Source organism: Rhinolophus sinicus, chromosome 9 (assembly GCF_057876585.1).
Source record: "Rhinolophus sinicus isolate RSI-liver-muscle chromosome 9, RSI-T2T, whole genome shotgun sequence".
NCBI classification, from domain to species: Eukaryota; Metazoa; Chordata; class Mammalia; order Chiroptera; family Rhinolophidae; genus Rhinolophus; species Rhinolophus sinicus.
In genome coordinates, this window is record NC_142509.1 from 1648652 (window position 1) to 1675587 (window position 26936).

The 26936-nt window shown below is 44.2% G+C and overlaps 1 protein-coding gene across 22 annotated transcripts in view; it reads left to right on the plus strand.

The window, feature by feature from the left end:
- GRIK4 (glutamate ionotropic receptor kainate type subunit 4) overlaps window positions 1-26936 on the plus strand; it is a 635671-nt gene that overhangs the window by 464989 nt on the left and 143746 nt on the right. For 19 of the 22 annotated variants that reach the window (XM_088800778.1, XM_088800776.1, XM_074321326.2 and 16 more), the window contains 4 exons: window positions 15226-15387; window positions 17080-17289; window positions 25619-25771; window positions 26694-26798. In XM_088800778.1, coding sequence (XP_088656904.1) covers window positions 15226-15387; window positions 17080-17289; window positions 25619-25771; window positions 26694-26798 — 630 coding nt within the window. The remainder of the gene's footprint in view (window positions 1-15225; window positions 15388-17079; window positions 17290-25618; window positions 25772-26693; window positions 26799-26936) is intronic. The other 3 variants (XM_074321320.2, XM_074321321.2, XM_074321329.2) reach the window with 1 other exon arrangement.

A 26936-nucleotide genomic window follows, 5' to 3' on the forward strand; every position in this document is an offset into this window, starting at 1 on the left:
AGGTCAAGGTAAAGAATAAGCAGAGGGGTAGACAGGATTCATAGTGTGAACTGACATGTCTGTTTTTAGCTAAGGAGTTTGCTTTTGTCCTCTGTGCAGTAAGGAACATTGGGAGGTAAAGAGAGATTCATGGTCAAATGTCTAGTTTAAAAAGACCTCTCCAGCAGTAGCATGGAACAGGAACCTGGAGAAATGCCAGACTGGAAGAGTGGAAACCAATTTGTTCATCATTCAGGAGCAACAGCTGAATGGTGAAGAGATTTGAGGTAGAGGTGAGGGGATGAAGAGCAAGGGACAGATTCAAGTGATGTTAAGGCAGTAAAATGTTCTCCAGCGACAACTAATGTGTGCTTGCATGCATGAGATGGGGAGCATGAGAGTCGGCCAAGTGGAGGATGAGTTCCCAATTCTCGCCTGCATCATGAGTGGATAATAACCGCATTCACAGATAGGTGACCAAGAGAGGGGATCAGATTTGGGTGGAAAACTGGAGTTCAAGTTTAGGAGTGATATGGTCTTAAGGATATCTCCATCATTCCAGCTTCATAATAATAGCTTAAGAAATTGGAATCTTTTGGTGTTCGCAGTACTCCTGGGGTGAGAATATTAAAAGCCGTCAGTCATTAACAAGCTCAAGGAAGGAGACATGCATTTTTGTATATACTGTGTCTCCTGGTGACCTAGCCCAGTGCTGAGTACACAGTAGGAAGGAATGGGATAATAAATACTGATCTTGTGTGACAGGGGCCCAGAACTTAACATCATGTCTGTCTCTTGGCAAGACAGTTAACTCCTAGACACCTCTGTTTTTTCTTCCACCAAATGGAAGTGTGAATAAAACTTAGCCTGTTCACTCCAAATATGCTTGTGAGGACCAAAAGTGATACATGACAGTGCCTTATAAGCCATGCACAGCCATGTCAAAGGAAGTAGTTAATGTTATTATACTCAATAATCGATTGATGTTTAATAAATGACTTGTGGTTTGGGTGATAGAAGGCTGCTGGGTCTCCCCTCCTGGGCAGTGAGGGGCCAGGGCTAAGCATGGAGCAGAGGGCATCAAAGTCTGAATCTTGGGTGAAAGCAGCCAAGAAGCAAGAGACTGAAACACCACTGTTAAGAATAAGAACCATTCTGGAGTGAAGGTTCTGCATGGAAAGACAGTCGGAACCCGACTGGGTCCAAGTGGCAGAATTTGGAAAGATTCCAGAGGTTGTAAGGCATTGGGATGGCACATTTTATAGGGTGCCTGTACCCCTGGCAGGAAGGGAGCTTTAAAGGTTCTAGGGCCGACTAAGGCTGAGGGCTTTATGCAAGAGCGTGGAAGCCCAATTTGTGGCCTCATCGGGTGGGCTTCACGAAGGCTCCCATCCCACACTGTCTTCTTCATTGCCTGTTAACGATGCCTCAAAGTACATGCAAAATGCATTCCTTGAACTATTTTATGATTACTGCTAATAGTACTACTAAAAATTCAAGAAGTTTGTATCATTCTTCCAGACTACATAGCACTTTCTTATGTATTATCTCTTTTAAGTCTCACAGCAACACTGTGAAGTGTTATTTCCCTCATTTTGTAACGAGGAAACTTGTCTAATTACAAGAGATAAAAATAAAGAGATTAATTTTTTTTTTAAACCAAGGTTGTTTTTTGGGATGTGGAATTTCAATGAAGAAAATCCAGGACAAAATACCAATTGACAACATCTGATTTAAAATGTTATAACTCCAATTCCATGCAGACCCACATTCTCCAGCAGAATTATTAACCTAATCATTTGATTAAAGCAAAAGAACCAGCTTTTGGTTTCAGTGATTTTCTCTAGGCAGTGGGGATACAACAATGAGAGAGACAGCTGACAGGCCAGCAGGGAAGCATTTGTGGCTCAAATGACAGTGACCATAGAGAGGTTTTATAGAGATGGCTAAGGCTCTGGAAAACACTTAGTAGAGGCTGGCCAAGTTCATGAAGCTGCATTTGACTGCCTACTTCTCTAGCATGTCTTTAATTATACTGCATTTATTTATAATTCCTCCCTACCTGCTGCACCCTGGTGTTTTCTTATATTCCTTCTTTGGGTTCTTCATGCTGAACAGACATGGTGTGGGGCAGACCTCAGCACTCCCATGTTCTCAGGATTGTTGTTAGTTCTCAATCTGAAACCCACACCAAACCCGGAACCCCTGTGTAATTAAAATCCAGAGATTTAGTTGATGCTTGGTAATCCCTTTACTCATTTAGACTACCAGTGTTCATTTTGTAGCTGTAAATCTTTTCACTGGTCTTAAAGTCGAGTTGTGTGTTCTGAACTCAATTTTAACTCAATTTTGCCAGCTATTTCATAGCACAATCACAATGAAGTCAGAGTGCCCCTAACCCTTGGTGCCCCACACACTGGCTGCACCACGGAGAATGGTATAGGAATGTACAGCACTGGCTTTGAAGTCAGCTGGGTCTGGGTTTGAGTGGACTGAGATCATGCATGTAAATGAAGTGCTTAGTCCTGCCAGGCACACAGTTGGCGGTCAGTACATCATAGCAGTTGTATTATTATTATTATTACTGCTTTATTGTAATTACTTATGGTTGGGAGATCTGGAACTTCAACTCAAGGCTTCTGTCTAGACACAAATAGCCAAACCTAAGAATTAACACCTTATTTAGCAAAACTTTTCTCATTTGACAAGTGGCTAAGAACCCAATGATAAGAAAACAAGTTGTCAAGAATTTGTTTTTCCAAACACAATAATGCAACTTCCACAGGATAATCCAGGGTTGGTATAGATTCTCCTCATGTCCTTATACCATCTGTAGGGGTAAGACTGTGATTAGTGATCAGAGTTGGGCACAGTGAGGACCCTATGGCATTGAGACATTTTAAACCAATGGTCGTTACCAACATTTACCAAACAGCTTCCAGGTATCAGGCACTGTGCCAGGTGCAGTATGGGGTTCAAACATGAGGCACACACATCTCTGCCTTCTGGAAACATGCAGGTCTTTGGCGAGAAAGGCCACATGCATGAAAATGCAGTGGCAACACAGGGCTGTCACAAAGCGACATGTGCTTGGAGTAACTTGGTCTTGGCCTCTGGTCCACCACTCAGCCTTGCAGATGGTCATTTGCTCTGTTCTTTACCTTGGTTTCTCTGGTGTTATGACAATGGGATACAATCCCATTGGGAGTGTGGAGGGACCCTTAGGATTTTCCTCTGACATTCATAAGAAAGGAATCAAGGTCCCCATGAGAACCTGTTCAGGGTTCATGTCCCCTGAACCCCAGGGCGCCCAGCCCTTTCTGTCATTTCACTGAAGGCCGCAGCCAGCCAGGTAGTATGGCTGGGGGAGCACAGGGGACCTGAGTGCGCCAAATGTGCATTCTGTGTTGGAGCTCGTGGTGGGCAGGAGGAACCAGATGACCTTTAATCCCCTGTAATCGTGAAAAATTTTTTTTATTTATTGGAGTGACAATTGTTAGCAAAATTACATAGATTTCAGGTGTACAATTCTGTATTACATCATCTATAAATCCCATTGTGTGTTCACCACCCAAAGTCAGTTCTCGTTCCATCACCATATATTTGATCCCCCTTACCCTCATCTCCCACACCCCACACCCCTTACCCACTGGTAACCACTAAACTATTGTCTGTCTATGAGTTTTTTTGATGTTTTTTTTTAATTTATTGCGGTGACAATTGTTAGTGAAATTAAATAGATTTCAGGTGTACAATTCTGCATTACATCATGTATAAATCCCATTGTGTGTTCACCACCCAAAGTCAGTTCTCCTTCCATCACCATATATTCGATCCCCCTTACCCTCATCTCCCACCCCCACCCCCCGCCCCCCTTACCCTCTGGCAACCACTAAAGTATTGTCTGTGTCTATGAGTTTTTGTTTCTCATTTGTTTGTCTTCTTCTTTTGCTGTTTTTGGTTTATATACCACATACCAGTGAAATCATATGCTTCTCTGCTTTTTCTGTCTGACTTATTTCGCTCAGCATTACATTCTCAAGATCCATCCATGTTGTCACAAATGTTCCTATATCATCTTTTCTTACTGCCGAATAGTATTCCATTGTGTATATATACCACAAATTCTTTATCCATTCATCTAACGAAGGACATTTTGGTTGTTTCCATGTCTTGGCCACCGTAAACAAAGCTGAGAGCACACGTGTCTTCATGGATAAATGTTTTCAGATTTTTGGGTAGATACCCAGGAGAGGTATCGCTGGGTAATCCTTCTGGTAATTCTATTCGTAATTTTTTGAGGAACCTCCACACTGCCTTCCATAACGGCTGCACCAGTCTGCATTCCCACCAACAGTGTATGAGGGTTCCTTTTTCTCCACAGCCTCTCCAACACTTGTTACTATTTGTCTTGTTGATGATCGCCATTCTGACTGGGGTGAGGTGATATCTCATTGTGGATTTTATTTGCATTTCTCTGATGAATAGTGATGTTGAGCATTTTTTCAGATGTCTATTTGCCATTTGTATGTCCTCTTTCAAGAAATGTCTCTGCAGCTCCTCTGCCTATTTTTCAATTGGGTTGTTTGTTATTTTTGTTGTTCAGTTGCATGAGTTCCTTGTATATTTTGGATATTAGCCCCTTATCAGAGGCACTGTTTGCAAAAATCTTCTCCCATTCAGTTGGTGGCCTCTTTATTTTGTTGATGGCAGAAGCTTTTAAGTTTGATATAGTCCCATTTGTTTATTTTAAATTTTACTTCCATTGCCTTTGGAGTCAAATTCATAAAATGCTCTTTGAACCCAAGGTTCATAAGTTTAGTACCTATGTTTTCCTCTATACAGCTTATTGTGTCAGGTCCTATGCTAAGTCTTTGATCCATTTTGAATTAATTTTGGTACATGGTGACAGATAGCAGTCCAGTTTCATTCTTTTGCACGTGGCTATCCAATTCTCCCAGCACCATTTATTGAAGAGGCTGTCTTTGCTCCATTGTATGTTTTTAGCTTCTTTGTCAAAAATTATCTGTCCATATTTATGTGGTTTTATTTCTGGGTTCTCAATTCAATTCCATTGGTCTATGTGTCTGTTTTTCTGCCATTACCATGCTGCTTTGATTATTGTAGCCCTGAAGTACAAGCTAAAGCCAGGGAGTGTGATACTCCCAGCATTGTTCTTTTTTCTTAAGATTGCTTTGGCTATGCAGGGTCTTTTGTGGTTCCAAACAAATCTGATGATTTTTTGTTCTATTTCTTTAAAAAATGCCATTGGGATTTTGATGGGGATTGCATTAAATCTCTATGTTGCTTTGGGTAATATGGCCATTTTAACTATGTTGATTCTTCCAATCCATGACCACGGGATATCTTTCCATTTCTTTGTGTCTTCTTCAATTTCTTTCAAAAATGTCTGAGAGTTTTCAGCATATAGGTCCTTCACATCCTTGGTTATGTTCATGCCTAGGTATTTTGTTATTTTTGCTGCAATTGCCAAAGGAATTGTTTTTTGTATTTTTTTAAATTAAATTTATTGGGGTGACAATTGTTAGTAAAATTACATAGATTTCAGGTGTACAATTCTGTATTACATCATCTATAAATCCCATTGTGTGTTCATCACCCAGAGTCAGTTCTCCTTCCATCACCATATATTTGATCCCCCTTACCTTCATCTCCCACCCCCCACCCCCCTTAAACTTTGGTAACCACTAAACTATTGTCTGTGTCTATGAGTTTCTGTTTCTCATTTGTTTGTCTTGTTCTTTTGTTGTTTTTGGTTTACATACCACATATCAGTGAAATCACATGGTTCTCTGCTTTTTCTGTATGACTTATTTCGCTCAGCATTACACTCTCAAGATCCATCCTGTTGTCACAAATGTTCCTATATCATCTTTTCTTACTGCCGAATAGTATTCCATTGTGTATATATACCACAACTTCTTTATCCATTCATCTATCGAAGGACATTTTGGTTGTTTCCATGTCTTGGCCACCGTAAACAAAGCTGCAATGAACATTTGTGTGTTTATCTCTAAATGTTTTCAGATTTTTGGGGTAGATACCCCGGAGAGGGATTGCTGGATCATATGGCAATTCTATTCGTAATTCTTTGAGGAACCTCCACACTGCCTTCCATAACGGCTGCACCAGTCTGCATTCCCACCAACAGTGAATGAGGGTTCCTTTTTCTCCACAGCCTCTCCAACACTTGTTACTATTTGTCTTGTTGATGATAGCCATTCTGACTGGAGTGAGGTGATATCTCATTGTGGTTTTTATTTGCATTTCTCTGATGATTAGTGATGTTGAGCATTTTTTCATATGTCTATTTGCCATTAATATGTCCTCTTTGGAGAAATGTCTCTTCAAGTCCTCTGCCCATTTTTCAATTGGGTTGTTTGTTTTTTTGTTTTTGAGTTGCATGAGTTCCTTGTGTATTCTGGATATTAGCCCCTTATCGGAGGCACTGTTTGCAAAAATCTTCTCCCATTCAGTTGGTGGCCTCTTTATTTTGTCGATGGTTTCTTTTGCTGTGCAGAAGCTTTTAAGTTTCATATAGTCCCATGCGTTTATTTTAGCTTTTACTTCCATTACCTTTGGAGTCAAATTCATAAAATGCTCTTTAAACCCAAGGTCCATAAGTTTAGTACCTATGTTTTCTTCTATGCAGTTTATTGTGTCAGGACTTATGCTTAAGTCTTTGATCCATTTTGAATTAACTTTGGTACATGGTGACAAATAGCAGTCCAGTTTCATTCTTTTTCACGTGGTTATCCAATTCTCCCAGCATCATTTATTTAAGAAGCTGTCTTTGCTCCATTGTATGTTTTGAGCTTCTTTGTCAAAAATTATCTGTCCATATTTATGTGGTTTGATTTCTGGGTTCTCAATTCTATTCCATTGGTCTATGTGTCTGTGTTTCTGCCAATGCCATGCTGTTTTGATTATTGTAGCCCTGTAGTACAAGCCAAAGTCAGGAAGTGTGATACCTCCATTATTGTTCTTTTTTCTTAAGATTGCTTTGGCTATTCGGGGTCTTTAGTGGTTCCAAACAAATCTGATGATTTTTTGTTCTATTTCTTTAAAATAAGCCATTGGGATTTTGATGGGGAATGCATTGAATCTGTATATTGCTTTGGGTAATATGGCCATTTTAACTATGTTGATTCTTCCAATCCATGAGCACGGAATGTCTTTCCATTTCTTTGTGTCTTCTTCAATTTCTTTCAAAAATGTCTTATAGTTTTCATCATATAGGTCTTTCACAGTCCTTGATTAAGTTTATTCCTAGGTATTGTATTCTTTTTGCTGCAATTGCAAAAAGAATTGCTTTTTTTGTATTTTTTTTTTCTGAGATTTCATTGTTAGTATATAGGAAGGTTATGGAATTTTGTACGTTGATTTTGTAGCCAGCAACTTTACTGTATTCGTTGATTGTTTCTAATAGCTTTTTGGTGGAGTCTTTAGGGTTTTCTATATATAGCATCAGGTCATCTGCAAAGAGTGACAATTTAACTTCTTCATTCCCAATTTGGATGCCTTTTATTTCTTTCTCTTGCCTGATTGCTCTGGCAAGGACTTCCAACACTATGTTGAAAAGCAGAGGTGATAGGGGACAGCCCTGTCGTGTTCCTGAACGTAGAGCAAATGGCTTCAGTTTTTCTCCATTAATTATGAGATTAGCAGAGGGCTTGTCATATATGGCCTTTATTATGTTAAGGTATTTTCCTTCTATACCCATTTTATTCAGTGTTTTAATCATAAATGGATGTTGTATCTTGTCAAATGCTTTTTCTGCATCAATTGATATAATCATGTGATTTTTGTCCTTTATTTTGTTTATGTGATGTATCACATTGATGGATTTGCATATGTTGAACCATCCTTCTGCCCCGGGGATGAACCCCACTTGGTCGTGATGAATAATCTTTTTAATGCATTGTTGTATTCGATTTGCTAGAATTTTATTTAGGATTTTTGCATCTGTATTCATCAGAGATATTGGTCTGAAGTTTTCTTTCTTTGTGCTGTCCTTACCAGGTTTTCCTATCAGGGTAATGTTGGCCTCATAAAATGAGTTAGGGAGTACTGTCTCTTCTTCAATTTTTTGGAAGAGTTTGTGCAGAATTGGTATTAGATCCTCTTTGTAGAATTCACTAGTGAAGCCATCTGGTCTCGGACTTTTGCTTTTGGGAAGGTTTTGGATGACTGATTCAATTTCGTTACTGGTGATCGGTCTGTTTAGATTTTCCAGTTCTTCATGGTTCAGCCTTGGAAGGCTATATGTTTCTAAGAACTTGTCCATTTCTTCTAGGTTGTTGAATTTGGTGGCATATAGTCCTTCATAGTATTCTTGGATGATCCTTTGTAATTCTGTGCCGTCCGTGATAACTTCCCCTTTTTCATTTCTGATTTTGTTAACTAGTGTCTTCTCTCTTTTTATCTTAGTGAGTCTAGCCAACTGTTTGTCATATTGTTAATCTTTTCAAAGAACCAGCTCTTTGTCACATTAATTTTTTCTATTGTCTTTTTGTTCTCTATTTCATTTAGTTCTGCTCTGATTTTTGTTATTTTCTTTCTTCTGCTGACCTTCAGTTTAGCTTTTTCTTCTTTTTCTAGTTCTTTAACGTGTAACATGAGGTTGTTTATTTGGAATTTTTCTTGTTTCTTGAGATAGGCCTGTAATAATATAAATTTCTCTCTTAAAACTGCTTTCGCTGCATCCCAAAAATTTTGGTAGGATGTATTTTCATCGTCATTTGTTTCTATGTATCTTTTTATCTCTCCTCTAATTTCTTCTTTGACCAGGTCATTCTTTAGAAGTATGTTGTTTAATCTCCATATGTTTGTGTTTTTTCCTGCTTTCTTTTTGCAGTTGATATCCAGTTTCAATGCCTTGTGATCAGAGAATGTGCTTGGTATGATTTCAATCTTCTTAAATTTGCTGAGGCTGATTTTATGTCACAATATATGGTCTATCCTTGAGAATGTTCCATGTACACTAGAAAAGAATGTATAGTCTGATGTTTTAGGATGAAGTGCTCTATAAATGTCAATTATGTCCATTTCATCTAATGTGTCATTTAGGGCTGCTATTTCATTATTTATTTTCTGTTTGGATGATCTATCCATAGCTGTCAATGATGTATTTAAGTCCCCTAGTATAATTGTGTTTTGGTCAATTTCTCCCTTTAGTTCTGTTAGTAGTTGCTTGGTATATTTCCGTGTTCCCTGATTGGAGGCATAAATATAGACGACTGTTATGTCTTCTTTTTGTATTGTCCCCTTTACCATTATGAAATGTCCATATTTGTCTCTTCTCACCTTTTTACCCTGAAGTCTGTTTCATCTGACATCAGTATGGCTACACCTGATTTTCTCTGGGTACCATTTGCTTGGAGTGTCAATTTCCACCCTTTCTCTTTGAGTCTATGCTTGTCCTTGTAGCTGAGATGTGTCTCTTCGAGACAGCATATGGTTGGGTTTAGTTTTTGATCCAATCTCCTACTCTGTGCTTTTTTATTGGTGAGTTCAGTCCATTTACATTTAGGGTGATTATTGATATGTGAGGATTTCCTGTCATTCTATCTTTAGTTTTCTGCTAAGGCTGTGTCTCCATTGTTTCTTTGCCTTTTCTTGTTGTGGTCTATCATTTCTGTGTGGTGGTATTCTAAGATGTTTCCCTCTGTTTCTTCTTTTATTACTGTACATATTTTATTTCTGGATATTTTTTTAGTGGTTATCCTTAGGTTTATGTCAAAGAAAGTTTGATATTAGAGTATTCCATTTTCTTCAGCACCCTTACTTCTCCATTCCCATATTCCGGTTCAGGCCTTTACTCCCCCCTTTTTATGTTTTGGTTCCCACAAATCATCCCTGTTCATGGTGGTCGAATAGCCTCCTGTTGTATTTCTTTTAGTGCAGGTCGTGTATTAGAAAATTCCCTCAGCTTCTCTATGTCTGGAAAGGTCTTTATTCCTCCTTCGTATCTAAAAGATGTCTTTCCTGGATATATTATTCTTGTCTCATAATTTCTCTCTTTCAATAGTTTGAATATTTGGTTCCACTCCCTCCTGGCTTGTACAGTTTCTGCTGAATAATCTGATGATAATGTAATGGGCTTTCCTTTGTAGGTTACCGTCTTCTTTTCCCTGGCTTCCTTGAGGATTCTTTCTTTGTCGTTGATTTTAGACAGCTTTAATACCATGTGCCTTGGAGAAGTCCTGTTGGGATTGAGGTAATTAGGTGTTCTATTTGCTTCTTGGATTCGCGGATCCAGTTCTGTCCATAAGTTTGGGAAGTTCTCATCGACGATTTGTTTGAATATATTCTCTCTTCCTTTCTCTCTTTCTTCTCCTTCTGGTATGCCCATTATTCTTATATTGCTTTTTGTGATGGTGTCAGAAATTTCTTGTAGAGTTCTTTCATTTCTTTTAAGTCTCAAGTCTCTTTCTTCTTCCATCCGTTTCATTTCCAGGTTTTATCTTCGATGTCACTGATTCTTTCCTCCATCTGGTCAACTCTACTTCCTAAGCTGGCTATTTCTTTCTTCATTTCTTCTATTGAGTTCTTAATCTCCAGAAATTCTATTTGGTTCTTTTTTAAAATTTCAATCTCTTTCGTAAAATGCTCATGTTGTTCTTTGATTGTGTTTCTGAGTTCATTAAACTGCCTTTCTGTGTTGTCTTGCATCTCATTGAGTTGTTTCAGCACTGCAATCTTGAATTCTCTGTCATTTAAGTCACATATTTCCATATCTTTGCATTCCTTTTCTGGAGACTTTTCACTTTCTTTCTGAGCTGTTTTGTCCCCTTGGTTATTCATGGCAATTACTGATTTATTATTTCTCTTCCTAGACATCTACAGGAGTGGCTTCTTCAATAGGTTGATAGGGAGAGGTCTTTCTTTTATTCTCCAGTACTTGTTGGTAGAATGTTTTATTTTCTCTCCGACTACAGCCATTTTTTTCTCTCTCACACAGTAGTGCTGTTTTCTCTGCACTATTCCAGCTTCTCACACAATGGAGGGATTCCCTGGGGGATGGACTTCTCCTCTCTTAATAGTTCGCCTGGGTCACAGGGCCCAGTGTCCGTGTGGGTATGCAGAGAGCTTTTGAAGTTCCAAAGCTCTTCCTGCACCAGAATCAGAGCCCGTGTGTTTCAGCATTTCCATTTACTCCTGCAGGGATCTGCCTGGATAGGTGAGGCCAGAGGCGGGGTGAGTTGTGAGAGGTGGCCCAGAGCAATGGCGGCGACCATCACCACAGCCGGTCCTGCTTCCACAGCTCCCTCCCATTTGCCGGAACTAGTTGGGCTGAGATTCTGTGTCTGTGGCCCACAATTCTCAGAATAGCAAATATTCTGTTCTTTTGATCTGACACTGCTACTGTTCCGCATCTAGCACCAGGCAGGTGGGGGCGGGGTGAGTTCTGGGAGGGTAGCGAGGGGGCTGCTAGTGTCATTGCCTAAAGCTTCCATTCTCTGCTCAGCAGTGAGGTCTTAAGCCATTGTTTTCAGCCTTCTTCCCTCAGTCTTTTCTCTGAGGTCTCTGCCGTGAGCATTGGGTTCAACCGTGTTATATGCTGCCCCCTCAGCCCTGTGGTCCATAAACAGAGCCCTAGCAGTCCGAGTTCTTCCCTCTCCCACAGCTGTGGTAGTTCCAGGATGCAGCGAGCTCGGAGCGCTGAGCTAGATCTGTGTCCTGAGCCCGTGGGTCCATCTCTGCACTTCTCCCTTCTCTCTTTCCCCGCTCGCATGATTCGCCCACCTATAGGTGAATTCAGTAGTGGGCCTCTTTGTCCTGCCTGTCTGCTGGGCAGGGAGTCCTTTGTGGAGTTATAGTTGTTTGATTAGTTTTAAAATCTAGGGGAGATTTACAGAGGCTCACCTCACGCTGCCATTTTTACGACATCTCTTGTGAAATTTTTAATTTTATGAAATATCCCTCTCAGCAAAATGTTTCTACCACTTGAGTTTGGTTCATAATGCATGTTTCCCTATGTTTAGAGTAACATTTCCCAAATCATGTTCTGTAGAACACTACTGCGAGACGTTCATAGATTTTGAGGGGAAACGTGTTCCATAGTCAATATGTTTTAAAGTTCTGGGTTAAACAAAATTAAACAAGCTGATCCACTTTAGCACTTTTTTAAAACTTTAATATGCTAATGTGTGTTATGACTCTTTAAAAGGTAGATTTGACATGCAATACTTTCAAATTTATTTGAACATGAAACTGTTTTCATGAAATTTCTGTTAACATCCTCTGGAAAAGCTAGTGTCCTGAGCAACATACTTTGGGAAATATTGACTTAGAAGATTTTCATTGTGTAGAAACTGGCTGTGGTCAGCTGCTTCCCATATTCACTTAGAAACTAGTCTTCAAATGCAGTGGGAGAGTCTAAGTTTAGACATAAAGAAGCATTTTCTGACTGTGAGGGTGCTTAGGGAGTAGAATCCTAGAGTGTCCTGGGAAATTATGATAAGAGAACATACTACCCCTTTTCTTGTCCTTTCACAAGCTCTCCCATGAGTCATTATAAATAGGGTGAATTATCAGGGAAGATCCTGGATCTTCTCATCTTAAGGGGGCCTTTGAAAATAGATGTAAGTGAGGGATAAGAAAGTAAGAATTAATAGACAAGAAGATAGACTGGCTGAGTTCTAGAAGGGCTATCTCTAAGTGTCTGCAGTTGACATTCATTCTTTCTGTACCTGGGACATACATTTAAAGGAAACACCTTTCTAACTCTGATCTCCAAGACAAGTAGAACTAACAAGGTAATATAGAGGGAGGGCCAGAAGCTGCCCGAGATCTCATGGTAGTAATTTTAGTAACTGTCACGTGTTGAGCACTTCTCATGTGTCAGATATGCTAAGCCTTGTGCATGGATCTTACACATTCCTTGAATTAACCTCTGAGGTTGCTGCCATTATTATTGCCACTTTTCAAAATGAGGAAATGAAGCCTAGAGAGGTGAAAGACCTTCCCTAAGGTCATACATCCAGTATGGTATGGAACCTGGATTTGAACACCAAGCTCTTATGCACTATGTCCCCCTGTTGCCACTGTGAGTCTCTGGACATCCAAGACATCAGGGCTTTATTGAAATAGGCTTCCTTCCACCAGGCTGTGCATTTGGGGAGAGGGTGGAGGACAGGCGATGAGCTGCCCACATCGACAGGAAGACAAGGGAGAGGGGACATCTTCCAATTCCCCCCAACACCAACCATGGCCAGTGAGGCCCCTCAGGTGCCTAACAGCAGCCTTGCCTGTGTCTCTGCCACCGCCCCCCTTGCCAGATGAATCTCTTCTCATTAGCCATCTGTCCCCTTGTGCCTGCTGATAGCCCACAGCACATGGGTAGCTGCTCTGTTATAGAGACATAACATAATATCAGCTTATGAATCAATACGTTCTCTGGCATGTTTGTGTTCCCCTACCAGGAATGTGGCAGCACCCAAAGTACACACCATCCTCATCTGACTCCACAGTGGCAGGGCTTGGTGTCTCCAAAGGAATCTTTGTAACTTCAGTGTGCGGTAGCAGCTAATGAGGCTGGACTCTGAACAGGGGAGCTCAGGCCTGTAGCCTGAGGCCTTGGCCGTGGCTGACTGCAGGTGCGAAGGAGGGTGCAGGGGGTGTGCCAGGGGCCTGGAGGCATGAAGTCTTAAGAAAAGAGACCACCTGAAAGAAAGCAATGTCTCTGCCTAGCCAGGAAGGAAGCTCAAGGAACCTTCCATCTGTCATGTCGGGGGGTGGTGGATGGGTTAGTCCTGATGTCTTAACTACCATGTGCCCACGCAGTGCAGAGCTGTGTGTGAGGCGCTTGCAATGAACGTGTGATGGATGTGACTTCAGTGCACGAAGATGACCTGACTCATATTTGAAGGCATTTTCCCAGGAGCCGGGATTGGGGAGCCAAATAATCCACACCTCCCTGCCTGGTTTCCTTGTGGATGCCCAAGGATGGCCTTGGAGGTCTACCCCGCCTGAGGAGAGAGAGTCTTCTCCTTATGACACTGACTGGCTTCAGTGGGACTCACACCTGCAGGGTTTAGCTTGCTGAGCTAACACCTGGGTGGTACCATGTTATTGGATGAGGGCCATGTGTTCTGAGAGAGTTCCCCTGAGCTCTGAAATGTCACTGCCCTAGATGGGGTTTCTCTGACTGCCTCATCTGAAGTAGCAGTCCCCCACTCTTCCCCTCCATAGATATCTGGAATTATATGTATTTATTTGTTTACTTACAATTTTCTCTTATGGTAACCTGCAAGCTCCTTGAGAACAGAAACTCTCTGTAGTTCATATCTTCTGTGCCTAGAACATCTTTGGTGCCTATGTCTGGTACACAGTAAGTGCTTGAATATTTGTGAAATGAATGAAAAGCTCTATCTGCAGACCTTCAGATGGAGATTCTTCAAAAGCAGTCTTGATCTTGTCACTTATCTACTTCCAGTCGCCTCAGGTCCCATCTCATACAGGATAAAGTGCAAGCCCCTTAGCCTGGCATCCAGGCCCCTTAAGCTCGGCCCCTGCCCACCTCTCCAGCTTCATTTCCCACCATTACCCACCCTCATACATCCTACGTGCTAACCTGGAAATCTCAAACTTTGGTGTGCATAAGACCTTGGCATCTGCTGAAAATGCAGACTCCTGGCGCTTCAGTCACAAAGCCTCAGATTCATTTGGTGTTAGGTGAGGTGCAGGAATCATCCCTTTTTTTAAGTGTACCTGGGTGAATCTGATGGCAGGTGTTCTGTGGATCACACTTTGAGGAGCAATGCTTCTGCAGGCAGCTGAATGAAAGGGCCACACACTTTCTTCCTTCTGTGCGTCTGTATCCATGGTGACTTCTGTCTGGAATAGTCTTTGTTCATCCACATTTTTTCACCCAGAAAATGCCTATGCATCCTTCAAGACAGCTCAATGGTCACACCTGTGAATGCAGTTCTGCCCCTACCAGGCACATCCGTGTTTTCTTTCTCTCTCCATCTATGGCATCTGACATATACATTTCTTAGAGATTATTCTGCTTATTTCTCTTTTTCTCTCTCCCCTCTCCCAACACTGTGTGCTCTCAGAAGGGCAACTCTTAGTTATCTCTTGGCCCTTAGTGCCTAGCAGAGTACCTGGCAGTAAGTGTTCATTTGACTAGAATGAAACCCCGATGTGAGTCAGCAAAGTCCCCCCACTTCTTCCCTTCCTAACTCTGTTCTGTATCTGACTGCTGGGTCTTTCCAGGAGTTCTCGCTCCAGAGAATGGACAGCCTTGTGGATGATCGTGTCAACATCCTGGGATTTTCCATTTTCAACCAATCACATGCTTTCTTCCAAGAGTTTGCCCAAAGCCTCAACCAGTCCTGGCAGGAGAACTGTGACCATGTGCCCTTTCCTGGGCCTGCGGTAAGTACCTACCATAGCCCCTCTGTGGTACCCCTTTGCCTCCACATACATCCCCCACTGGGCCAGACATGGGGGGGCACAAACCCTCCTGGAGTCCAGACTTCTCCAGGCCCAGCTCAAAAAGAGGTGCATACAAGTGTTTGGAAGTGGTTACAAGGGAAAAGATTTGGGACATAGTGAGCTGTAAACAGGAAGGTTGGTGGAGGAGACAGCAGGGAGAGAGTTGTGTGGAGGCACCGAGTTGTCATTTAGTGATGTCTGTAAGCATCCTGGGGCCAGACTCCTGATGATACTGTTGCTGAGAGCTACCTGATTTTAGAATCCAAGAATCTTACTATTGGAAGGGTCTTTAGCTGACCTACTCCCTCATTTTTCAGGTGGGGACACTGAAGCCCAGACTGGGACTGGGCGGTATGGGGGTCTTTTTCAAGGGCAAACACCAAGCCTTTTGCAGGCTGAAACTAGATTCTGAGACTCCTGACTCCTGGTCCATCACACTGGACCACTGTCCCAAGTAGAAGTTCGTCCAGAGAGGCTTCTTTTGTGCCCTCACCTATATTCTTCCTCCTTGGACTTCCTTCCCCTGCTGTGTATATGATGGAAGCAAAGGTTTCCCTGCCATTCTCCCTTAGGTTTGAAGTCTTTACTCTGTGGAGCAGGTCAGGTATGTCTGCTTGTGTCCATTTGTTAAAAGACAGGTTCTCAGAAGATAGGGATTGCATGGCTTTCTAGGTCCTATCCTAGCCATGTTACAGTTAGACCTCCAAAAACCCCATAAAGCAGCTCATGTGATGCTCGCAACAACTTTCTGAGGTAACTACTATCAGTATCTCCACTTTAGAGATGATGGAACAGAAAGGTTAAGTAAGCAGCCTAGGATCACACAGCTAATGAGCAGAGGAACTAGGATCAGAATCCAGACGATGTGGGTTTACAGTTCACAGTTTTAAACACTATGCCATTGTTGCCTTTCTCTAGGACCATGATTCCCTTGCCACACTGTACTATAAATTGGTCTGGCAAAACGAAAGTAATCAATGGGTATTTGTCAAATGAATGAATGAATAAGTGAGGCAGGTGGAATAATGACTTCGAAATGGAAAAGAATTAGGTTTAGGAGATGGCAATGGAATCGGGTACCTTCCTGGAGTGAGACATTCTCCAGTGGGTTTTTGAAATAGAAGCAATACCTACCTGTTTTTGATAAGACATGTTCAGAGGCAAGGCCATTTCTGGACACTGGCACCTAATTAGTAGTTGTCCAAGGTGGTGATCTAGTAGTGCTGGGTCTGCTGAAGGCAGGGCCATAGGCAAAGTGGTTTTACCAAACTCTGTGCCTTTCTGATTGTGTATCCTGGTGGAAAGCTTCGGAAGGAAGAAGTGGCTGAGGGGTCAGAACTCATGCAAAGCTCAGGAAGAACCAGACAGGAGAAAGGGGCTTGAGAACTAAGTTTTATGGAAGGTTATGGAGCACATTACAACAAGGTATTTTAGACCTAAAAGAGGTAAGAATCCATAGGGAGGATTTGTTGAGGATGAAACGTCTGAAGGAAAGGGGTCCTCACTCCCATTAGATGACTTAAGGGACAGTAAGGAACGTCCGGAAGCACAGCGTCATGGATAGGACCAGGCTCATCCCTCCCAGCAGGATAACAAGCCCTGTCCCCTTGGTCTTGTCTGCCATTCTCATAGTCTCTCCAGTGTTCTAATGAGCTGCGAATGGACTTGAGAGGCTCACAGCACAACATTAGGGAAGGAAACCTGCTGCCTCCTCTCCAACTCAAACCATTCCACAGCTGGCATCTGGCCGACTGCAATGAAATGTCCCCGCATCACATTTCCAGTTTCTGTTGGAGGGTTTCAGCCCTTCTATTAGTGCTCACATGGACCACAAGAAGGCAGGTGAGAGGCCCTTGGTACCTGGGAGGATGGTTTGTAAGGACCCGACACAAAGTCCAAGCAGTACCTTCCACAGGCTGTGGGGCCAGCTCTTGCTGTGCTCACAAGTGCTGGGAAGAACACTGGCCTCGGCGGCACAGGACCTGGATTCAGGTACTGGCCTTGTCATTGTCTTGTGGTGTGATCTTAGGTCACTGTGTAACCCTTCTGGACCTCAGCCTTTTTCTCTGTGATTTTGAGCTAATTATGCTTGACCATCTTTGAGGATTGTCATGAAGATAAAATGGGATATGGTTCTATCTTCGATGCACAGCTATTCATCAAATGAGTTCATTTAACATTCTATATGCCAGTCACTGGGATACACATTAGTAAATGTGTCAGGTAGCTTTTGCAACAGAAATGTTGTGTAAACACCAACCCTCAAAATCTCACTAGCATCCAACAATAAGCATTTATGTAGCTCCAGGATCTGAGAGTCAGCTAGGGATTGTCTCACCTAAGCTGGTTCAGCTGGGCAGCTCTGCAGATCTGACTGAGCAAACTCAATGATAGGGGTCGGCTGATCTAGGCTGGGCCTGACTGGGGCAGCTCTGTTCCACATACATCCCATCCTTGCCTTGACCAAGCAGGTTGGCCTGGCATTTTCTCATGGTGGTGGCAGAAAGATGGCAAAGCAAGTGGAAACACACAAGACCTCTTAGGCCTAGGCTCCCCAAACGTTCACATGGTAACGTCCATCTCATTTTGTTGGCCAAAGAAAGCCATGCACACAAACTCAAAGTCAGGGGATGAGGAAACATACTTCACCTTGCAGAGGAAAAAAAAAAAATGTGAAGTCACATGGCAAAGGGTCTAAGTACAGAGCAGGTGAAGGATTGGGGCTCATCATGTGATCCTCCACAGAGAAGGCCCAATTCCTTGTCGTCCAGCTCTGCAACATGAGGAGCAAGCAAGACCTGCCTCCACCTCTAGGAAAATGGTTCTGAGGGGTAGGCTGCTCCTGGGGAAGCAGAGGGAAGCTCCTCTATTCTGCCTGGAGAATCCAGGGAAGGCTTTCTAGAGGAGGGGGAGCAAATGCCTTGCTGATGCTCATTTATTGTGTGAAGGACACTGTGCAGGGCATAGAGGCATCCAAACACTGACTTGCTCCTGGGTATGGTGCCCTGTCACATGAAAGTAACCGCAGGCAGTTTAAAAGATGTAACACCCTGACCTCATTCTTCTTCCCAATCCAGTCTCAGTTCTCCCAAGATCTCAGCATCTTGTGCTACCTGAGAATACTTGGGGGCATGTGGGGAATGGGTGGGTTCTCTGGAGACGCTCCTGCTGGGCGTGGAGAAAAAGAATTAGCCTGTGTCACGCCCGCTCCAGTGCTTCAGAGGGACGGTGTGAGAAGAACAAGTGTGAGCCTTACACCCAGAACTGGCCACTGGGAGGGGATAACCAGTCCTGGGCCACAGATTCCGGTTCTACTTGTCAGCTTTCTTTTGGCCAAGCCCCTTTGGTTTTTTTGCCAGTAAAATTGGGACGTGTTGTTTCTAGCTGAGGAGACCAGGACGCTCATCCATTTGCTTTCATCTCGGCAGAGAGCCGAACAATACTGTAGCACTCCCCATGAAATTGTCCTACCTTGACCTCCTTTTTCTCCTATGGCATCCTAATAACAGATAAAAGTGGTCATGCACCCCTTTTTGACAAATGAGGAAGCTGAGGCACAGAAGATCTATGTGGCACACTGAGGGTCCCCAGGGGTTGGTATTTCAATGCAGACTGGACAAGAGCCCAAATGTGCCTCTCGGTGACGAAGCACCTTCCAGCCATAGTCGCTGTGGCCTCTGAGACAGAATGGAAGGTGTTACAGAAACTCCTCACCTTGAAGAATGTGGAACGGAAAGGAGGCTCACAGCTTCAAACAGCAACAAATCTTTCTCAAGGCTTCTCACTTTAGCAACTACCTTTTAAAAAGCAGCATCTCTCTTCCTGTCACTTCGGGAGCTGAAATTCCCAGCACAAATAACCCAACTCTTTAATTTGTTGGGGAACTGGAAGGCAAGAAATAATCAGGTTCAGGAAAGCACAGCCTGATTTTGTCTCCCCATCCAGCTTTCGAAACAGGCTACCACCAGCTCCCATCTCAGCGGGAACCGGCTCTCCTTCCCTCTCCCTCTTCAACTCCACTGCCCTCTTCTTCTTCCCTTTTCCTCTCCCCTTCTCTCTCTGCCTCAGTCCCATTCTCTTTCTTTTCCTTCTCTCAGCTCCTCTTGTCATGCTTTCCTTTTTCCTTCCTCTGTCGCATAACCTCCTTTCTCTTTCTCTTCCTGCTTTCCTACACGTTATGGTCCCTCTCTACTCTTGCCATTTTCTCTCTCCTGTTTCTTTTCCTCCCTACTGGTGTGCAAGCCTCACTCTCTTCCTCACCTTTTCAGTCGGGCCAACAGTGTTCCAGGTGGAGCTTGCTGGAAAGGGGGCCCAGTTCTAAGAGCATGGAGAGGGAGTAGCTGAACTGAGGTGTAACCATGAAAGAAAGTTCAGTGCCCCCCCCCCACCCAGGCTGAACCCCCAGGTGGCCGGCACCAAACTGCAAACGTGCTTCGCCTGAGATGATGCAAGCAGAAGGAGTGTTGTGAATGGAGACATGTACCCATTAGTTTCACGCACCATTCCCAGTAATCGCACTGCAAAGCACTAAATTGTGGAAAATCACTAAAATTATAGAGGGCTAGATTAAGTAATTAGAATTTATGTTAAAAAAATAAACAAACAAATAAACATAAGTAAAGATGAAAAAAAAAGAATTTAGGTTAAAACAGATGTCTGTAAATAAGTGTTTATTTAATTGAATAAAACCCAGATTGCAAGAACCATTCCATGAGATTTTAATGCTTCCTGCCCTGGTATTATATTGGGGAGCAGAGTTTAAGTTACAAAGGTTCAAAGACAAATGGGCATCCAAGAGGACTCTGGGAATCCAGTGATCTGTGGGGTGGGGATGTCAGGAAGATGCAAGTCACAGGTATGTATTTAGAAGATGTTTTAATTTGAGGGCTGGGGGAAGAAACTGAGCCATGATTCCCTGATTCAGATTGACTCATCTTAATTCATATGGAGTCTTTCATTCCCCTGAACGATTTACAAATAGCTCAAAAGAACATAACAATGAGGAACCAAATGAAAATATAAAAACAAGAGAATTGAGGGTTCCTTGCCAAGCAACATTTTGGTGCCAAGAAAGAATAGAGCATTTTAAATAAGGATTGAGGCATTTGGGGGATTGAATATTTAGAAGAGACAGGGACAGGAGAAGCAGAGACTAGACCAAGAGGCAGGTACACGCAGATGGGGAAAAGAAACCACAGAAAGACAGAGGAGGTTCTTTGTGAAAGGGAAGGGAAATGAGATGAAAAACTGGCAGGAACATTAGGCCTAGAAGTGGAGACATGGAAAGAGAGAGAAATGTTTTGTACCAGAACTGCTTTTCGCCGACTGTCCCAAAGGCTTTCCAGAGCTAAATTAGTAAATAATATCAGAGAGAGAAAGCAATTAGGAGAGCAAAAAGGTTTTTCAGGATGGACATGGAAAATTGATGAGATAGAGATTACAAGCTTTCACACCATCAGAGGTAAAACTGGGTGAGGGGAGGGAGGAGACTGGTGATGGCAGGGCAGATAAGCTGGAGAAAAGTAGGATGCAAGGCAAAGTCTCAGAGAAGCAGGTGGAAGGTCCAGGTGAGAGGCTTGGGCAGATTGCCAGGAGCCTTCAAGAAAAGAGACGTCTGGCTATATATGGAGGACCCTGAGGAGACAGGACTGGGAGGGGAGAAGATGTTTGGGGCTTAGGAGTTTTCAGTTCAGATCAGCCCAGGCTGACAGACTGAGCTCTGATGGGCCTGTGAAGCCCAGAGCATACTGGGGATATGTCACCTATGTCACTGGGTCACCTCTCTGAATACACAGATGGAGAGGAGACAGGAACCTCGACGATGTCCCTTCCATCTGCTCCCTTCCCCAGCATGCCTTGTTGGGGTTGTAGTTAATAGACGCACTCAGAAACCACGAAGTTTGAGATGCCAGAGAACACTGCAAACAGGCACACACACCTCTCCCAGCATGTGGATCCTTTACTAATAAAAGAGCATTAGCCATGAAAAACGCACTGGGGCCCGGTGGGAGGATGTGAGAAGTGGTGTGGGGAGCTGTGTCTGCAAGTCCTCAGTGACGTGAGGAGGGTATCTCTGGGACCAGGGTGCAGCCTCATGAGAAGAAGAGCCCTTTGGAGAGGAGATGAGGCCCAGGGCTCTTTAGGGGCCTGGGTCAATAGTACCTCTAAGAGCAAAGGGGTTCCCCAGGGCCTTGGTACCAGTTAGGGTACTCTCAGTTTCCAGTAACAGAAATCCTGAATTAAACTGCCTCGTGCAAACAAAAGGAAATATATCATTCCGTGTCATCGCAAGTTGAGAGGTAGGGCAGATTCCAGAGGGATTTTGTTGCAAACCCATGTTCCTTGCAACTCAGCTGTGTCCCCCTTGGTGCCAACATCATCCTCAGGCTGGAGCAAGGATGACTGCCAGTGGTCCAGGCATAATGTCCAGGGACAGGAATGCCCAAAGGCAGAAGGAGTGCCTCTCTTAGAGACAGGAAGCTCTTCTGAGAAGCCATCCCTCACTCCAGGCCTCAGTTCATGTATCGGTGGTCAGAATTGGGCCATTTGCCCAGTCCTGAATCACACAGAGGGATGAGATGACTCTTGGACCACTCAGGCTCACTTGGGAGCTAAGGCTGGTTGGGGGAGGGGAGGACGCCTGAATGAAATGGAGGTTATGTTAGGGAGAAAAAAGGGGAAAATGGGTGCTAGGTAAACAACTGGTGGTACCCTTCTTCTGCCCCCTCTGTTCTACCCTTATAAGTCCTGTTCCAACAGAAGTTCCAAGTGGCTGTTAACTAAGCGGTTAACATCAGGACAAACAATCAGTCAGCTCAGGAGGCAAACTGGATGATGTCCAAATCCAGAGCAGCAGAGAGGCCTCTGACCACCACCATTCCCTGCCCCCAGCTCTGACCCAAGAGCCTCATGCTCCTGTCTGCTATTGAGAAGGTAACCACATCTAGAAAGGTTGCCCATGTTGTCTCAGGAGACTAAGCACAAGAATCAATCTGATAGAGCAATGACATACTCCCAGCTTCTGGAGAGGTGCCTGGTTGGGAAGTGAGGTGGAAAGACATTGCTGCAGAGAGGGTACAAACCAGACCAGGGAAAACGGTGCTGGGGCTCCAATCCTGGCTCTGCCACTGTCTTGCTTGGTGACAGTAGGCAAGAGAACTCTTTGAGACTTGGTTCTTCATTTGTAAATATGAGAGAGTTGGACCAGTTGATTTCTAGGCTCCTTTCCCCTTCTAACACTCATTAATTTTGAGGGTCTCAGAATTGAAAGATTAACTGGGAAGCAAGGGAGAAGGTGGGACAGAAATGAGTTTACAGGATCATTTAAATAGCCAAACTGAAGGATCTAGAAGCCAATGTCAGTAGGGATAACTATCCCATCAGGTAGATGTTTGTCTAAGCTGGAGAGTCTATAGCATTCATAATTTTCATATGTCCTTTTGGCAAGGAAATGTAAGAGGCCCATTAATAAAAGAGCCACATGTGCTCAGGAGAAAATGAATTATATGCAAAGGACATGGACAATTGTAAGCTGACCAAGAAGCATCAGGCATCAATCAGGTGAGCCGCAAGTCAAATGAAGAAGGAGCTGAGCTGCAAAGGAGAAAAGGCAGTGGGGTGAAGAAGGGAATGAAGGATGATGGATGATGGATGGGAGGGACTTGGAGGAGCCTGGCTGGTCAACACGGCTCAGCAGGACTGCAGAGGTTTCCATCTTGATCACACTGTGTAGGTGCCCTGACCGGCTTGGTCTGCAGGTCACAGGTGGCTTCAGGACCAAGCTTTGGGTAAAGGAGAGGTGATGGAGCTGGGAGGGTAGGAGACCCAATGCAGGCAGAGGGGACACAGTGGTCATGCTAGGCTGGAGCACCTTGGCAGATGATGGGGGATGTGGAGATCTGCAGTCCCTGCCAGATCATAGGGGCTGAATAAACGTGGGGAGGAAGAAAAGGAGCAAGAGAAGGAGGGAGGGGTGGGTGAGAGGGAAAAAGGGAAATGCACTGGCCAGGCAGTTTTGCAAGTGAACTTGGGTTGGGGCATAGAACTGTATTCGGCTGGGTTTCCCTGTAATTGCCTTTTAGAAAGATTATCGAAAGTCGTCAGCCCACCCAGTTCCTATTACAGGCCTCCTTGCCCCACATCTAGCCAAACTGTGAAGGAAATAAGTCACTCTTCCCAAACTGTTTCCTGCTTTATCACACCCTGTTCTTACTACTCTCCAGAGCCTTAATTCAACTCCCTGAGCACCTTCTGACTTGTGTCTGCATCTTCATAGCCCACACCCTCAGGAATGGTGACCTCTGCCATAGAGACCTGTGAGGCAGATAAGGGCGCTCATTCTGAGCGAGGTTCAGCAGCCTGCCGAGGTCACTCAGCACATAAGCAAGGGCTGGGATCTGGACTCCAGGTTCAGCGCTCCTGGTTTCAGGCTCTCTTTCCTGCACATCACTGTCTCAAGCTGCTTACACTCTGTCTGCAAAGCTCGAAAAAAATTCAAGAGGTCACAAAATGGCCTCCCTGCCTCCAACCTAGTGCTCAGGGCCTGGCCAGGTAGAAGGAAGGTTGGAAGAAGTCACATGGAGAATGATCTCAACTATTGCCTATGTTGAAAGAAGAGTCTTGGAAGGGATGGTACTGCATTGCCCATGATAGAATGTCACAGTTCAGTGAAGGAAGTTGCTTTGTAATGGGGTAGTGTGTGGACTTCCTACCTCTGACATCACTCCTCTCAGAAGGCCTCTCCTGCCTTCCTGGGCCTCCCCTCAGGGCCCCTGGACAGAGTTGACCCTATAGTTGTTTACACTCAGTAGGGCTCTCTTGTCAGGGACCTTATGTACACAGCATAGTGTCATCGCCTTCTTTCATGGCACATTCCCCAACAACAAGTGTCTTCTGTTCTTCTGTTCCTACCATCTCCATCCAAACACTTCTCAGCCTTTCCCTCCCCAAGGGATGCTAACATCCACTTAACTTCATATAGTGTTCAGGCGGAGTCTTGTGGGCAGATTTTACCCAAAATTTAATTTGATTCAAGAAATATGTCTTGGAGGCCTACCACATGCCAGGTCCTGGTGCTAGAAACTATACAGGATGGAGAGATTAAGGCCCTGCATGTTCCTGCCCTAAGAACTTACAATGTAATAGGGAGATAAAAATATGGACAAAAACTGCACTGGTCTCTTCCCCCTGGCCTTCCAGCCTTCCAGAGTAAGACCCCTGCCTCATTTCTAGCTTCTTGCTTCTTCCCTTCCCATCCTCCCTTCCAGGTGTGCTCTATACTTTCCACCTCTTTATCTTTGCTCATACAGTTCCATATCTGGAATTCCTTTCTCCCTTCCTTTGCTGCTCCCCATTCCCAGATCCAGTAATTTTTCTACCAAAACCTTTAGTGCTCAGTCCTAATGCTGCATCCAAGAAACGTTTTCTTGATCACCCAGCCAGGTAAGCTATCTTCCTATTTGGAGCCTCACAGACCTTTGTGTGTTCATCTGACTCAGTTTCATGTTACCCTTATTTTGTCCTGTCTCTGTGTACCCCTTCGCCTATTCCACTATAACCTACCACAAGAATAGGGTCTTATTCATCTTTGAGCTTTGAACTTAGCATGTACTTCATACATACCTATCAAATTAATAGTACAACATGGACTGTAATAATCAGTACATCTAAGAAGAAACAATATCATGGGAGCCTTCCCAGAGGAAGTGATCTTCAACTGAGCCCTGTAGAATGGGCATATCTGAGGGCAGTGACTGGGTTCCTGAGACAGGCAACTCTGTCCCCTTCATGGGGATCTCTGAGAGCAATGGAAGTTGGTACTGCCCTGCAGCAAAGAGACAAAAGGATATCCTTGAAATCATTTGGGGCCCAAAAGGCTGGTTTGTTGGTCCAATCCTTTTGCCACCATTGTCTGCCCTGGGGGAGCCCTGGACTGTTAGTGGAGGAAGTGGAGCTAGTCCAGAGACTGGAGGTGGGCCAACGGCAACAAAGACACACACTTATTTCTTCTTTGTTTTGCTTTTCTCCTGTTTTCCTCCTCCATGTGTTTCTCCCTTTTCTTCCTCCTTTCCCTTCCCTTCTTTTACACCTATTACTTCCTTGCTCTGCTCCTCCATCCTGGCCCACCCACATGGCCTCCTCTATCTGAGAACTGCCCTCTGCCCTCGCCCAGCTCTCCTCAGCCCTGCTGTTTGACGCTGTCTATGCTGTGGTGACTGCGGTGCAGGAACTGAACCGGAGCCAGGAAATTGGTGTGAAGCCCCTGTCCTGTGGCTCGGCGCAGATCTGGCAGCACGGCACCAGCCTCATGAACTACCTGCGCATGGTAAGGGGTGGCTGGGGCCCTGTGGGCCATGCCCAACCTGCCAGTGGGAGAATCACTTCAGGGTCATGAATGTCCAGGCCTCCGCAATTTATCACAGCCCCAGATAACAAAGCAATCTGTGGCAACACCATTCAATGGATGATGGGTCACATTGGTTCCCTAATCCCTAAAATCACCAGGAACCCATGGCAAGTTTGTTTACAAGACAACTGCCCTCAAGAGCCTTAGACTATTAAGGGCTCCCTAGATTCCAGGCTTGGAACCTGACCCCTTGGCTCACAGGTGGTCCCAGAAAAATTCCACACAAATGAAAACGTACGATGTTGCTGTAGCCCATGTTCCCGCAGGGAGTTGCAGGCCCAGCTCCCTTAACTTGGTACCAGGTGCCCCGTGTTCTCCCAGCCGTGCCTTCTCCAGTGGACGGACATGGATCTCTAGCCCACAAAGAAGACATCTGTCAGAGGAGTCTGGAGCAGAATGGCTTGGATTTTGCATTTCAGTCCGTTCATCCTCACTTCTTGTAGTCTGGGGGTGGGTGAGCCATTTTGTGACCTCTTGGATTTTTTTCAAAATAGGATAAATGCTATTAACAGCCAAGGGCCTAGAGGAGGAGCTCAGGGGGATCTGAGCTCAAGTTAGCGTCGTGGCCTTGTGTTGGTTTATGCAACAGCTGTGAGATCATTGGGTATGAGCCATCCTTCCCCTCCTCCAGCCCCGGCCAATTCTGAACCAGTTTCAGAGACATCACATTTGTAGTCTCAAGATCCCATGGCTGAAAGGTGGGCAGGAGAACAGATCTTGATGACTTGTTCCTTGGGTATGCTATTTGGGCATGCTTAAATAGCACATGTGCAGAATGTTTGCTTGGGCCAAGTGGAACATGGGGCCTATTTGGTGCTGTAACTCACTCTCTCTTGGACAGGTAGAATTGGAAGGTCTCACCGGCCACATTGAATTCAACAGCAAAGGCCAGAGGTCCAACTATGCCTTGAAAATCTTACAGTTCACAAGGAATGGTTTTCAGCAGGTAAGCCTAGCTATGCTGCCATGGTGGCAGACCTCCTCTTTGTTCCTTTCTCTGTCCCCAACCTATTTCACCTTGGCACTCAGAATGGCCTCCTGCTCTCAGTTACCCCCAAGAACAACATGCTGCATCCTATGAAAG